The sequence below is a fragment of the Sceloporus occidentalis genome, unplaced genomic scaffold (assembly GCF_023333645.1).
Source record: "Sceloporus occidentalis isolate IW3139 unplaced genomic scaffold, rSceOcc1.0.p SCAF_2, whole genome shotgun sequence".
Lineage (NCBI taxonomy): Eukaryota > Metazoa > Chordata > Lepidosauria > Squamata > Phrynosomatidae > Sceloporus > Sceloporus occidentalis.
The window spans coordinates 198,303,378-198,318,074 of NW_028316982.1; the positions used below are offsets into that span (position 1 = coordinate 198,303,378).

Genomic DNA, 14,697 nt, shown 5'->3' on the forward strand with positions numbered 1-14,697 from the left:
TATCACTTTGTTTATTTTAAGCTTTACATAGGACTATCACAGACTATATATATTTTTTAGATTTCACAACTGTTTGGTCCTACTGGTTTTGATTTTCTTTCTATTCATGTATATGTATGCCTGCTGACTGAGGATAACACTACATGTGTCTGATAAAGTTGACTCAGGTCTATGAAAGCATATGTCATAATTAGTTTATAAGTCCTAAAGTTGTCACTACTCATAGCTAACTTGTTTGGCGTATGGACTTTTTTAATTAGGTGTACTGGCCTTGGTTTCTTTTGAATATTTTGATATGAATTCTTATGATCTCATTTCAGCCAAGCTGCATCACATAATAAAAGAAGTGATTATGATCATCATTAGAGTGTATTTTTAAAATAACCCCTCACTGAATACAGCTATTGGTAGCTGCTCATCAAATCCCCTATATATATATTTTAGTAAAATACTGTTTTTCTGTTTTTGCACAAGACCTTAATACCTAATTTAGCCCTAACAATTCTATCATATATTGTTTTATTTGACTACAATAAGTGGCTCCACCAGTCTTCCTGTGACTTAGATACACAAAGTATGAAGACATACATTTTCCTCAGTGCCTGAATTGCTTGCTATAAAATCCCATGTGTGTGATGGCATTTGTTTGTTTTTCCTAGGTGGTGGCACTTGAAAGTTCAAGAACTCAGTCTCTCTGCCCCTCTGACAGTACTACCAAGTGTCACTTGTGAAAAAACAATTGAAATACTCAGAGAGAAAGGATTTGACCAGGTACCAGTTGTTGATGAATCAGGGTACGTGCACATGTTTTCCCCCTCCTCTATCATCCAAACACATCCAGTTTTCTAAAGAAATGATGTGCACCATTCAGTGATCTTCTCTACTTTAGCTTTCTCCACTACATTTTGTGATCCTCTTTACTGTGCTGCATGGTTTATCCTGATTATTATAACCTTGGAAAAGTTATTTTTAAAATGAATGACTATAATAACACATATGAAGCCATCCATAACTGAGCAATAGCAAGATGATGATCTGAGTCCCAAGAAAGCTGACCCTTCACTTTGACTCTTGCCTTCCTCACTTAATTAAACTGCTGGTACAAAAAATGTCTTAAACTTGTTTGAATAACTTAGGAGGTATCTAATTAGAGAAATATCCACTTTCCCTTTCCTTTTGGAAAAAAAAATACACAGAAGCATCCTTGTTCCCTTTCTCAAGGGTAAAGGGAAAGGTGTGGTACCAGTTGCTGGTTTTTAAAATCTACCTTCAAAATTATGACATTGTTTATTACCTTTTGATGGATGTGATCATCACTCTGAAATGGCCCATAAAAGAATTAACTAAGCTTAAACTGGATCTCAGTTCTTAAGTCAGCCAGGTAGGAAATAGGCTGATGGGATGGCTAGCTAGTGGGATGGCTGGTCAGATGGGGACAAACTGCAATTCAAGAAGGTATCCACACCCAGAGTGCAGTCTGGTTTGCTAAACAAAGTTTACTGTCTGATCATCTGCAGTGCCAGTTTAAGGAAAGTGCCAACCATCTACTCAGAGTGGGAAACACTGGGAAAGAGGAAATGCCATCTTTGACCTTTCAACTAATTTCCACAAATCTTTGTTCTCAAAAACTAATGCACACATATATGCTAGTAGAAATTACCCAGGTACTAGTCAGTGATAAGCCTGAGTCTATAAAGCACATTTCTTTACAAGGTAAAATAATAAAGCAGAATTCAAAGATACAGCCATGTTAGTCTGTAGAATCAGTATGTAGACAGATCTTGTAGAACCTTTGAGACCAACTGAAAGAAAGAAGCTGGTAGCATGAACTTTTGTAGACTTAAGCCTTAGATACATTTGGAGCCAGGTCACTGTGAGTGTCACAAAGGAAAAAGTAATTCCTCAGTTTCATTAATAATAAAATGATGGTGATTGTGATGGATGGAACTTTCCTTAAATTGACACAGCAGTTGATGTGCTTATCTCCCACACCCAAGTGGCATCTTTGGAGTGGTGGTGGTGATTTGGAAAAGGGTACTTGGCAGTCAGGGAAAAGATCAAGTACCTTATCTCTTTCTTCCCAAATTTGCACTCTAAGGCCCCATTCCCACTTGGATTTAAACTGTTTTGCTGTTTGCCTTCACTCCGTGTTGGTGAATCAATTCCAAAAGGTCCGTTGTTCCCACTATGAAAGCAGATCTTTTCATTATCCTCTTGTAATTGTTTCTTTTTTGGCACAATTGTCATCCCCACTAGTTTGCGCTACTTTCAAATGCTTGTCAATCATCTGCATCATTGGTGACGTAAGTGGCAGCCTGGCTTGGGAACTCTCTCTCTCTCTCTCTCTATATATATATATATATATATATATATAAATTGATAAAAGATTTGATTCATTGCTTTTGCAACTACTTGCCTCACTGAGCTGCCATTAGCTCAGTTGCCCACCTTGCCGCCCAAGTAATTACAAGTAGTTGCAAAATCAATTAATCTTCTATCTTTTTTTTTTTAAAAAAATCATGTGCCCATAGGTCACACCATAAGCACAAGGGCAGTGTGTGTGTGTGTGTGTGGGGGGGAGAATAGAGAGAGGATCTACCAAAAACTGAGGAGGGATGGTAAACACACCTTTGCCATTAGTCCCTCCCCTCCAAAATGATGTGATTCAGATTCATCGTTCCCACTTGTTGAACATGCTTCGGAATCAATTTTTTTCAAAAGAACCACCAAAGAACTAGTGTCAGGAAAGACCGGGTTTTTTTTTTTTTTTTTTTTTTGGTGTGTTTTCCTCACTTCATCGCGATTGAACCCGATCACAGTAAGATCGGATCCAGTTTCAAATGGGAATGATGGTCATATAACCTGATCAGCAATTTTCTTTAAATCATAGTGGGAACGCAGCCTGAATTTCCCCTCTGAGAGTGGCTTTTCTTTTTAAAAAGTTAGTGGGTGTAAGGATGGCATTATATTCAACATGTGATGTATCATTTGCAATTTGGGAGGATGCTTAATTTGAAATTGAGAGGGAATCTGAAAATACTGTTTTAAAGCATTAAACTGAGTAGAAGGGAAGAACATATCGCTCATTTAGTAAAAAGTCTATCTGACCTGCTGTGCTTGTGTCTTCTTTTCAGGGTGATTTTGGGAATGGTAACCCTGGGCAACATGCTTTCTTCAGTGCTTGCTGGCAAAGTACGCCCATCGGACCAAGTCCATAAAGTCATCTACAAGCAATTCAAAAAGGTAGCTGAATCTTCTAGTGTCTCTTCCTTCCCCACTCACACTCTTATTTAAGAAAGTCTGCAAAATCTGCAATACAGTACTACACTGTCTGGTGCCAATTCAGGAAACAACGCACACTGTCAATTTAGGGCAAATTGCCATGTGTAGGCAGTATGCTGATTTCCCCACAAATCCCAGTTAACTTATGGGAATGATTTGCTAACAAAGGGTTGTTTTGTAACTCTTAGAGCAGCATCAGTAACAGCCGTGCATTTTATTTTTAACATTAGATTAACAGATTGTAAACACTTGCCTAATCCTTTTGTGGCCTAAACCCAATTGCTGGGCCAAAGTAGAATGGCCCATTGAATCAGTGGGGTTTATGTATATATAAATGAATGATTTATTGAATTAGTCTACAGACCATTTCAAATGGGTTTATGTAATTTCTGATTGAGCATTCATTAATTGATTCAGTAAGTCTACTCTATTGGGACTAGCAATTGGATTTATATTTTAAGAGAATATGCTACTATATGCTTTTGGGACATAGCAAATCACTTGTTTTTCTCCTCTAGCTATCAAATGAATTATCCTGCAAAATGTATTATCTGGTGCGTAATTCAGCAAAATAGCATCTCTTTTCTATAATTTGTGATTATCAAAAGTCGGAAATTACTTCAAGGCATACAGCAACAACAATTGACCTGATTGGTACTGCCAAGAATAGGACAGAAAGTTGGTTTATGTGTGATGTAGGCAGGTTTACCAAGTCTTCTGTTCTCCTCTATGGAGGGCGGGGGTGGGGGGAATGAGGACACTAGGATATATTTCTTTTTGTGGCTAAAGCAGTGGGTCTTCTTACCTGGGCCACCTCAACTTGGACACATAAGTTAGTGGATCTAGGTTGCCTGTGAAGGAATATAAAGGCAGAGATAAGATACTACATTTGTAGAATAGTGGAGCTGCTGTGGTATTGCTCTGTGCCTTCAAGCGAACGCTTATTTCTAGCAATCCTATCATGGGGTTTTCTTGATAAAATTTGTTCAAAGCAGGTTTGCTATTGCCTTCCTCTGAGGCTGACAGTGTGTGACTTGTGCAAGGTCACGCAGGAGGTTTACATGGGTGAGAAGGGATTTGAGTCCTGATCTCCCAGAGTTCTAGTTCAGTACTGAAACTACTACATCATGTTGTCTCTGGAACTGCTATAAAAGCATCCAGTCTTGACATATCTTTCAGTCCAGAACTTGACTTACCCTGTCCCAAATTATTGTATGAGAGTAGAATTCAGAGACATAGCCATGGGCCTGAACAGACAGACCAAAATAAAGCTGTTTTGGGCCACTTTGGAGGTATGCTGTTTAAATGACACATGCATCTTAAGAGGCCCAAAGCTGCGCCAAAGCTGCACTCCAGTCCTTAGGACTGGAGCGTGGCTTTGGTGTGGCTTCCGGCCTCTTAGGACGCATGCTCCATTTAAACAGCACACTTCCAAAGTGGCCCGAAGCAGCTTTATTTTGGCCTGTCTGTTCGGGCCTCGTGATAGTCTGGAATATCAGTATACAAAGGGATCTTTAGTGCTTCAAGATCCAATTGTATAAGAGCTGACATTCAAGCCAACTATGTATTCTACTGGTTTCACTAAACCTTGTGATGTCACCTAACCATGAACTACCCTGTTTATCCCAAGAGCAGTTTTACCCTTACCAAAAAAATAAAAATAAAATCCCCAACGTCTTTTTAAAGAAATTAACAACCTGGTGCATAGGTGAGCTGTCTACATTTGAGATGGATTGATTGGCTTAAAAGCATAAAAGAACAAGGGTTTACCTTTTTTGTTTTTTCTTCTAAAGAAAATTTCCACTCATTAACAACAAAACTATTCTGGGGGTTTTGTATGTGGTTTTTTGCTGACGTCACAGAGCTAGTAAGCCGTAGAGCCAATGATGAGGAATGGTGAATTTGCTGTTAGACAGTATCTTCGAAGGCCATGTATTCTTCCTCTCTTCTATGAGAACCAGATTTCTATTCAGCTGACTTCACTCATAATAGTGTGCTTCTGTCTCATCCATTCGCAAGGGACATTGGTGGATAGCCATGGTAGGTGTAGGAAGCAGTTTTCCCTGATACAGGTTGAGTCTCCCTTCTCTGGAATGCTTGGGAACAGAAGTATTTTGAATTTTTTGTTTGTTTTTTGATTTTGGAATATTTGCAAGTATCCTGGAGATAGGATCCAGGTCTAAACATGAAATTTATTTATGCTTCATATACACTTTATACACATAGCCTAATGGTAATTTAATACACAATATTTTAAATAATTGTATTCATGAAACAATGTTTGGGTTTACTGAACAATCAGAAAGCAAAGGTGTGGTATCTCAGCCACCTGTATGGATGATTTTAGAGTATTTTGGATTTCGGAATTCTGCATAAAGGAGACTTGACCTGTATGCCCCTTCTCTCCTATTTTCAGCCACAAATCAACTGAAAATCACTTCTTTCGGGTTCCTCAGCCATTTTTCTGGGGCCGGGCTGGGTTTAAACACAATTAATCTTGCCTAGAGCCCTCCAGGAGCAGGAGATGAATATTTTTTGGGGAAAGAATACCTCGATAAAAAAATTAACGTCTTTGGTGGACTAGGGAGAGTCGAGGGTAAGGCTGAGGTGTCCACATTATTTCTGTCCCTGATATGCAACAAGGTTGTATCCATTCTACATACAGAGTGGAAGAACAGAATAGAAATGCAGTGTTGCTTCCTTGGTGTACAAATTTACATGTGTACACACCCACCAGTAAAAGCAATATTGTTTGTAGACACTGGCATAAATCAGAGAGGAGAGGGGGAGTCAAACCAGTACTCCAGACTTACTGCTAAATTTGGTGGAAGAACAGTACAGTTCTGTGTGGTGCGTAACTGCCATGTAGTGCCATTACTCTCCCAAGTGTTTGATGTTTTATTATCTTGCATCCTAAAAAATTAAATTCAGAATAGGGAGCCTTGCTTTTTTCCCCTTGCAATTGCCATTAGGCTTTCAGAATTATTCTCACTCTTCTAAATTATCCACAAGCTGCTGCTTCCAACCCAGATTGTCCACTCTTTGAAGCAAAGCCTCTATTATTTGAATGAGCCTTTGAATTTTCAGTTGATGGGTATCAAATGGAGAGAACACTTGAATTTCATCATGGCTTTTTAATAACCATGTTTTGGAATCTTCCCCTCCCATTTCTTTTCCAGTTTTCATTGAAACAACAATTTAATAGGAAAAGTCCCTACAAATTAGCAAAATGTGATGTTCACTATTATAACTCAAGTATTATTTTTTAAAAAACAATTATCCAAGTACCAGGTGTGGTGAAAACTGGGGTGTTTATCTGAGCAAACATTAAAAAAATGGGCTGTCTTTCTCTTTCCAGATTCGGCTGCAGGACAACTTGGGAAAGTTGTCTCATATTTTGGAAATAGACCACTTTGCTCTAGTGGTACATGAACAGATTCAGTGTAAGTAGAAGGGTTCTCTGGAACATTTTGTATCTCTTCAATTGGCATGTTTCGAGCCTGCCATTTTTGCATATCTATGTGAATTGATTTTCTATCAAACACTGTCAAAGCACCTTGTAATCAAAGAATAATATGATCAGTGCCATATTTGATTACTACTGATTCCCCCAGTTGAGTGGCTCATGTCCTTTCTTATTAATGAAATGGACTTAAAGCAGGGAGGTAGCGGGATGAGGGTATTGTCCTTTCAAATAAGAATTCTGCTCTCCCAAGAAATTTTCTCCTTAGACACTACATTTCTAGTATTGTAGTAATTTAAAACTTCAGCTGCGTGTTCAGAAATACAGTTTAGGTACCCAAAGAAAAGGGACAGGCAGAGTTACCAAGGGAATGTGAACACAGAAAAATAAGCGATCTGAAACTGAACGATTTTCAGTGTCTTATCTTCTGCAATGGTAGACATTTGGGCACTGACAAAATTTTAATTGAGGGGGCAGAATTCTTATATGAGGGCAATGCCCCTACTCTCACACCCCATCTATAGTTATACCTCATAAAATGCAACTAATATGTCAGTAGCAGTGTGGTCTACCCACTTTCACTAGCATCAATGTCTCTACTTACTTGTTATTTCCTGCAGTCAATTGGCTTTTGTTGGCTTTTCTAAGAGCCTCCATGAACAAAAGAACTCCAGGAATTGTAATTCCTAAATAAGCATGCCTTGTAGGAAAGCACATTACTCTCTGTCTCTCAAACAAGAAGTCTGAGAGTTTCAACAGGGAAATACAGCTCCATGTAGTGTCCTAGATGGTAGAACTATCAGGGAAACCCTCTGGGAAAAGTTAAATTAACCACTTCTTTCACTTAACTAATCCCCATAACTACTTTCAGCAGCACTGACTTATAGCCTGTTGATTTCTAATTTTGGATGAGAATGCTTTGTTTATCATTTTTAAAATAAAAGCACTGTCATTGTTAGTGTCACAAAATAGTTTTTGACTGACTTGTGGGTCAGAACCTCCTCTGTTTTGTTCATGGTTTTATTTGTTAACTTCCTTGAAGTATTAGGGCAGAAAGCTGACCTGACCCTTTTAAGATAAATGAATAAATATACCTGTGTAACATTCCACCTTCTTTCCAGACTTTGGTGCCTTCATGTGCATATAAGAATTATAATTGTTTATTTAACCTTCTCATATATGCCTTCTCGGAGATGGATCCTAAGGTTCCCTTCCTTTGGTGGAAGGAACTTTCTCCTAGTAGAATGATTTCTTCCTTCAGTTGAAGGGCACGTTTGGATCCAGTTCTTGGTTTTTAAACTTCTCAGCCTGAAGGCAGATATTTAAAAGCAGGGGTGTGGAAAGAGGCAGGTAGCCCCCAAGGCTATTTTTTGTGACCAGGTCAGCAACACACACCCAGAAAGGTTTTGTTTCTAATGGTCCAGAGGATGTGGCTGGCAATTTTGCCACATTTAGAGGAATTAGGCTGTTTTAGGTCCAGGAGATAGGTTCTTCCAGGAAAAAAGGGCTCTCTTGGGCCTAAAACATCTCAGTAGTCCAAAACATGGTTAGTTTGCCTCCCATGCCCTCAGAGGTTATGGAGAAGTTTTTGGAAGTAAGAATAAAATTAATAAAAATCAATGGCCAAAGGTAGGTAGCCTTCTAAGATCTGGGGAGATACTGGAAGTCCCCAAGCTCTCCAAAGTTGCCCACCCCAATTTAAAACAGTGAATAAGAATCAAATATTCAGTATTTTGAACTGAAAGCTAGCCATTGGAAAAATGCCACAATGTCCTAGGCTCCAAAACATTTGCCTGATGTGATTTTCTTGTATCTGTGGCACATTGCTCACCCTTTGCCAAAAATGTTTTGTCCATTACCCTTCTTTAACATGATTTTATCTTTCAATCCAATGTTTAGCTGCTGTGGTGATGTAGTGTTTTGGGGCAAATTATCCTTCAGTTGCCCAGACCAACTGTTGTTACTGCAGTTTGTGTAGATTTGTACAGATTGAGGTTAGGAGAAGGAATTCACTGAGGTGGTCCTTAGCATCTGGCAATGATTGTATACTCTATTCCCTGCTTATTCATTTAATTCTATCCTTCCTTTCTCTCAGTATAGGGATTCAAGGTGGCTAACAACAAATTAAAAGTACTACAAATTAAAAACATTACATATTTAAAATATTAAAATGTATTAAAAACTATATACAGACCTTGATAACTGATTTGCACAGCATTTAAAAGCCCAACCGTTGTCAGTTTGAAAAAGCCTGACTACACAAAAACGTTTTTACCTGCAGTCGAAAGGAGAGCAGATATGAGGCCATTCTGGCCTTTCTACAGAGGGAGCTCCAAAGTCTGGAAGTAGCCACCAGTCTTCTCCCTTGTTTCCACTAAACAAGCCTGTGGTGGGCCAGAGAGAAGGGTCTAGCCGGATGATCTTAGTGCTCTAATGGACTCATAAAGGGAGATACAGTTCTTTTTTTAAAATTTTTATTAGAAAACAAAATATAAACAGACTTACAAAACACATGTTACATATAAACACAAACAGCAAAACAGCCTCTAGGGAGATAAGGTTCTTCAAACCTGGATCCAAACCATATATCACTTGTCATAGTAGCTCCACACAAAGTGCAAACTGCATTAACCGGTCCCATTTCTAAAGCAGAACAAGGAAGGCAAAGCATCAGTTCTCCTTGCATTAGCCTTGAAAACATTAAGTTCTGTTTCACAACTTAGAAAGTTGCTTTTTTGGACTATTACCCAAAATCTGGAATTTGGGTAGTTATAGTAATAAAAAAAAGGGAATATTTCAGAGGTCTGGCATCAGTGCACAGCTAGGGTGTGCCTGCTGGGTATTCAGTTCAGTAGTTGTAATGAAAAATGTGCCACAAGCTTATGCATTTGTGTAGGTATCTCTAGACCGGGAGTATTTCTCCAGATGTCAATAAATGGTTACTCTCTTATAAGATATATTCTGTAGGTAGTAACTGCCTACTTTAAAGTGGTGTTGTGAAAATGAAATATGTTAGAACTGGGATTTTAAAAAAATGTATCTGTTGTACATTCTTCTCTTCTTTAGATCACAGCGATGGTAATTCCAGTAAAAGGCAAATGGTGTTTGGTGTTGTCACGGCAATTGACTTGCTTAATTTTGTGACTGCCCGCGAACAGCAGAAAAAGGCAACCTAACTTCAAGAATATCTTTGGAGACAGTTGCTATAGTGGCTTTTCATTGCATTTTTAAAATATCTCTTTCCTTCCCTTCCTTTTTTGTTACAACAGCTCCAAAAACTAGTTTAGGTTTAAACATATAAACCAAGTCATTACAGTTCTAACCTCTAGATTGTAATAGATACCTCAACATATAAGACACTTACATTTGTGATAGTGCTCGGCATTGCTAATATTGAGAGGATGCCATCTTCACACAACAAAGCAGGAGGAGAAATGCTTGTATAATGACTTGTGTAACCAGGCCATCAAGGAAAGTAATAGTGACTTTGTGGGGATTTTCCTAAGCCACAGTGTTCCTGCTTTCATAGGTGCACTCTTTTGGAAATTCAGCATTCTATGTTTTATATTTCATTGGTGTTAACAGGCATGGAAAAAAGATGGTCTTGGATAACTAATGCTTCATCTACCAACTTTACAGTGACCTTTCCTCCTGTCTGCCTTCTATATGACAGACATATGAAAACACATCTGTGTCCTAACATGACTTTTGTGGGATGACCTCCTTCATGCTTGTCTAGGATTATAAAGTTACTGTACATGAACAGGAATGGGGTGGATGCCAAACATATTCTGTCTTCTGGGAGAAACCAGCAGTAGAGTCCTTCATTCAGAGGTAGTGGAAGGGACAAGTGTCTTAGACTTTAAAGTACTATAAAACACTGAATGTCAATATTTGTATATTTTGCTATTCTGCAAAGACCAAATCAAATTTCCTGAATTGTAATGCTAATTTTAAATTAAAAGTTTTCATTATGATTTTTAGTTCAGGTGTATGTGTGTATATCTGTATACTTAAACAGTAACTCTGTACACAGTGTCAACTTTCTCTATATTTTGAACATGGCTGAATAGCTAATGTTACTTTTTTTAAAAAAGTTTGGTAATAAAACCCTTTAGACTTAATGGGAGGTAGTGGAAAGGCAAAGGCATTTGACTTTTTATTTTCTCAAGTTAATTTGTCAATCTGAATTATGTTTTTCCTTTTGTGGCATCATATAACTTGTACTGGAAGTTTTTAAGAATCATGTTACTGATATTGTTAATTTTTCCAGGGATAGCTCTACTTGTGGTCTATGTCAGAAGACCCTTCTTGCCATAAACTATTGCACACTTAAGTGTATAGAAGCTCACTAATATAGAGCTCAGATTTTGAAAGGTATAAAAACTACTAGATACCATCTTTTATGTTCTGTCAGGTTGGTCCCCCTTTGTAGCAGAAAAATTTAGCCCCTGAGATCTTGTTCTGAGCATTAGCATTTGGGGCTCTTTAGTATTGTGAAAAGGATATGCTAAAGTTCTGTTCTTGTGTCATCATTGTTCCATATACTGTATAAAAAGCTAAATAAATTCTGATTATTTCTGACATACTGGAGAGGTTGGCTATTTTTTGCTTTATATTGCTTATTTTGGAAGCATTTTTCAATGAAGATGCATGAGCCCTCAAGATGAAGCCTTGTTGAGAGATGGGCAGGAAGAAAAGCTAGGGTTCAGTATTATTTCTTCTAATTGCCAGGTAATTAGCCCCAATCATGGCATCAATTGCATCTGCCTAAGAAGTTTTCAGTGAAGCTGGGATCTTTGGCACTAAAAAGTTGGGAGTCTGAAAGCTCATAGACATCCAGGAAACAATATCCATAAAATGAAATCCCAAAAGGGAACCTGATTTTTCTGTTTTCTGTTTTTCTTTTCTTTTCTTTTTCTTTTAATGTCATTGCTTGGTACTCATCTTCTGTGGTTTTTATGCTGCTTCTATAGGCTGGGATATTGTTTCTTCTCTCTCCTTGGCAGATGTGTGTTAGTGTGCCTGATTATGAGGCTGTTTGTAAGAATGCAGCTGAAGATGGCTGGGTATATAAACATACATCCTTGGAAGAGGAACTATGGGCCTGAATGGACAGGCCAAAATAAAGCTGCTTTGGATCACTTCAGAGGTATGCTGTTTAAATGACACTTTTATCTTAAGAGGCCAGAAGCTGTGCCAAAGCTGTGCTCCAGTCCTTGGGACTGGAGCATGGCTTTGGTACAGCTTCTGGCCTCTTAGGATGCATACATCATTTAAACATCATACCTCCAAAGTGACCCGAAACTGCTTTATTTTGGCCTGTCTGTTCCAGCCCTATAACATTGGTTTTCTTTGGCCCTCCAGATAGTTTCAGCCCCAGAAAACCTAGCCAGCATGGATTCTGCGATTCTGAGAGCTGTAAGTACAAAACTTCTGGAGGGTTATAGACTGAGAATTACCAATTTATACTAGATAATTTCCTATTATGTCCCTCTTACTGCTGTTCTTCTGTAGCATTGCCACACACTTCCTCACAGTTTCTGTAAGCTTCACTTCTCCCCTGCTGTATAGACTGTCTTCAAGAGTGAGTAGTTTATGATGAAACTGCCATGTAGCTAGCAACCATTTTTCTAGAGAATTTAAGCCAGTGAGTGAGCCATGTTTCAATCTCTGTAAAACACAGCTCACTCACTGGGCTAAATTCTCTTTTAGTCCTGACTAGAGTAGACCCAGGTCTGCCTAAATACCCCATAAACATCAGATCTTGCCTGATCTTGGAAGCTAAGCAGGGTCAGGCCTGAGTAGTACTTGGATGGGAGAATGGTAACAAATACCAGATGCTAAGGCTATGCTTCAGAGGAAGGGACTGACAAAACTACCTCTAAGCATCCCTTGTCTAAGAAAACCCTATGAAGTTTATGAAGCTGCCATAAGTCAACAGCAGTACACGCATACACAGTAGATCAATTGAATCCATATATCTAAGTATTGACTCACCATTCAATAAATTAAGTGGGCATAACCAATAGGATGCCATCTATTGTGTTTTGAGGGAAAGGAGGCCCAGAGGAAAGGAGAATAAGCCAGATGCTGATTTTTGTTGGTGGTGTAAGAAATACATAGAGAGGGAGAGCTGACAAAGTAAAAAATGGTTTGCTCTCTTTCATTGTAACACATGCAGATGGAACAATATAGCTAAGCTGAGCACAGCATGTTCTGTGCTGTACTTGCTCAGTAGATAAAGAGAGGACTTCAGTCCACAGCATGACTTTAATATTAAGTCATAAATGTTGTGTGCCTTCAAGTTGTTCCTCACTTACAGCAAACCTATTATGGGACTTTTTGGCAAGGTTTGTTCCGAGTAGATTTGTTCTGAGTAGCCATTGCCATCTCCTGAGGCTGAGAGCATGTGGCTTGCCTGACCTTAGGTGGATATCCATGGCTGAGTGGGGATTCGAACCCTGGCCTCCAGAGTCATAGTCCAGCAGTCAAACCACTACACCATATTGGCTCTCACATAATACCCCTTAGGAAATAATTCTGCATTTTTACCAAGTTGATTGAGAAATCCCCATAAATTCTGCAGCAACCCTAAGGCATACTGATAGGTATGGAAGGAACCATAACCTCAAATTAACTACAAAATGCTACCTAAAAGCCTTCTCTTAAGTGGCCACAGAAATGCCACACCTCTTGAGCAATCATAACACAAATCCTAGCCTTCACCCACAGTAGTAGTGTCTCCCATGCTATTGTGGTGAGAATCTGCCCTGCTTTTTAGTTTGATCTTCAGAGGAACTTTCAGAGTGTTGATCCTTATCCCTGAAACAAGTTCAGCACCTTGGATCATTCTTTTTTTACTTAAAACTCAGAAGGTATTCACCACCACACTGATGTGGAAAATAGAAGCCACTGCTGACACACAACTTTTAAGTATTGGAATCTTCCCCACACAGATATATATGGGCCTGAGTCCACAGGAGAAGAGGGACTTCTGCAAAAATGCATACACAGAGCTAGATCCTGGTGCATGGGGCTTTTCTACATCTGGCTCTATAATCCAGATTCCCCTGGGCTGGCTGCATTGTGTTTACATGGTGCAGCCCCCAAATCTTGAATTGGGTCAATTTACACAATGCCCAGACCTGCTTCAGGTTTCCACCCTTTGTCTTGCATTTTTAAACCTTATATTTTCCTCTGGGTTTTCCAGGAAATTTCTTCCCCTCTCCACACACACTTATTTTATTTTGGAAAATGAGTACAGGATTTGCCCTCCTCCAGTTTTTGGGGACTTCTGTTCTCCAGGAATTATTAAATATAGTTGACAGTGGTTCTGAGATCTCTTCTGGAGGTTCTTTTACTATCCTTGAATGTAGTTCATCTGGCCCTGGAAACATGAATTTATTTAGAGTAGCCAGTTGTTTTTGTACTACTTATTTACCTATACTGTGCTGCATTTCCCCTATTGCATCATCTGCTCCATTTTTCCCAGGTTGAGTATTGTTTTCTCTTTAGGTGAAGACCAAGGCAAAGTGAGTAGTTCTGTCCCATTAGCATTTTGCCATCTGCTCCATGCAGTGGCCCTACCATTTCCTTGTTATTCATTTTGCTATGCACATAAACAAAAAAGCCCTTTTTATGGTTTTTAACCTCTCTAGCAAACCTGAGCTCATTCTGCACTTCAGTTCTTATTGCTTTTTCTCTACATGTGCTGGCTGTTTGTTTGAATTTCTTTTTGGTGATTTCTGCCTTTTTCTATTTCTTTTTCATGTTCGTTTTAAATCCGAGCTCATTTGAAAGTTCTTTAGACAACCATCCTGACTTCTTTAGATACCTCTCAATTCCCCCATCATTGGAACTATTTGAAATTGTACCTTCAATATCTCACTTTTAAGAAACTCTTATCCATCATGAACCCGGTTCTGTATTCCTGACCATGGGATTCCACC

At 38.8% G+C, this 14,697-nt stretch overlaps 1 protein-coding gene across 1 annotated transcript in view; it reads left to right on the forward strand.

Annotated features, from left to right (window-relative positions):
• LOC149319541 (cystathionine beta-synthase-like protein) overlaps positions 1-11,333 on the forward strand; it is a 56,408-nt gene extending 45,075 nt beyond the window's left edge. Inside the window, exons 13-16 of the mRNA XM_089511944.1 lie at positions 660-794; positions 3,135-3,243; positions 6,641-6,725; positions 9,812-11,333. Of these exons, the coding sequence (XP_089368070.1) occupies positions 660-794; positions 3,135-3,243; positions 6,641-6,725; positions 9,812-9,921 (439 nt within the window). The 3' untranslated portion in view covers positions 9,922-11,333. The remainder of the gene's footprint in view (positions 1-659; positions 795-3,134; positions 3,244-6,640; positions 6,726-9,811) is intronic.
• Positions 11,334-14,697: the final 3,364 nt, after the last annotated feature.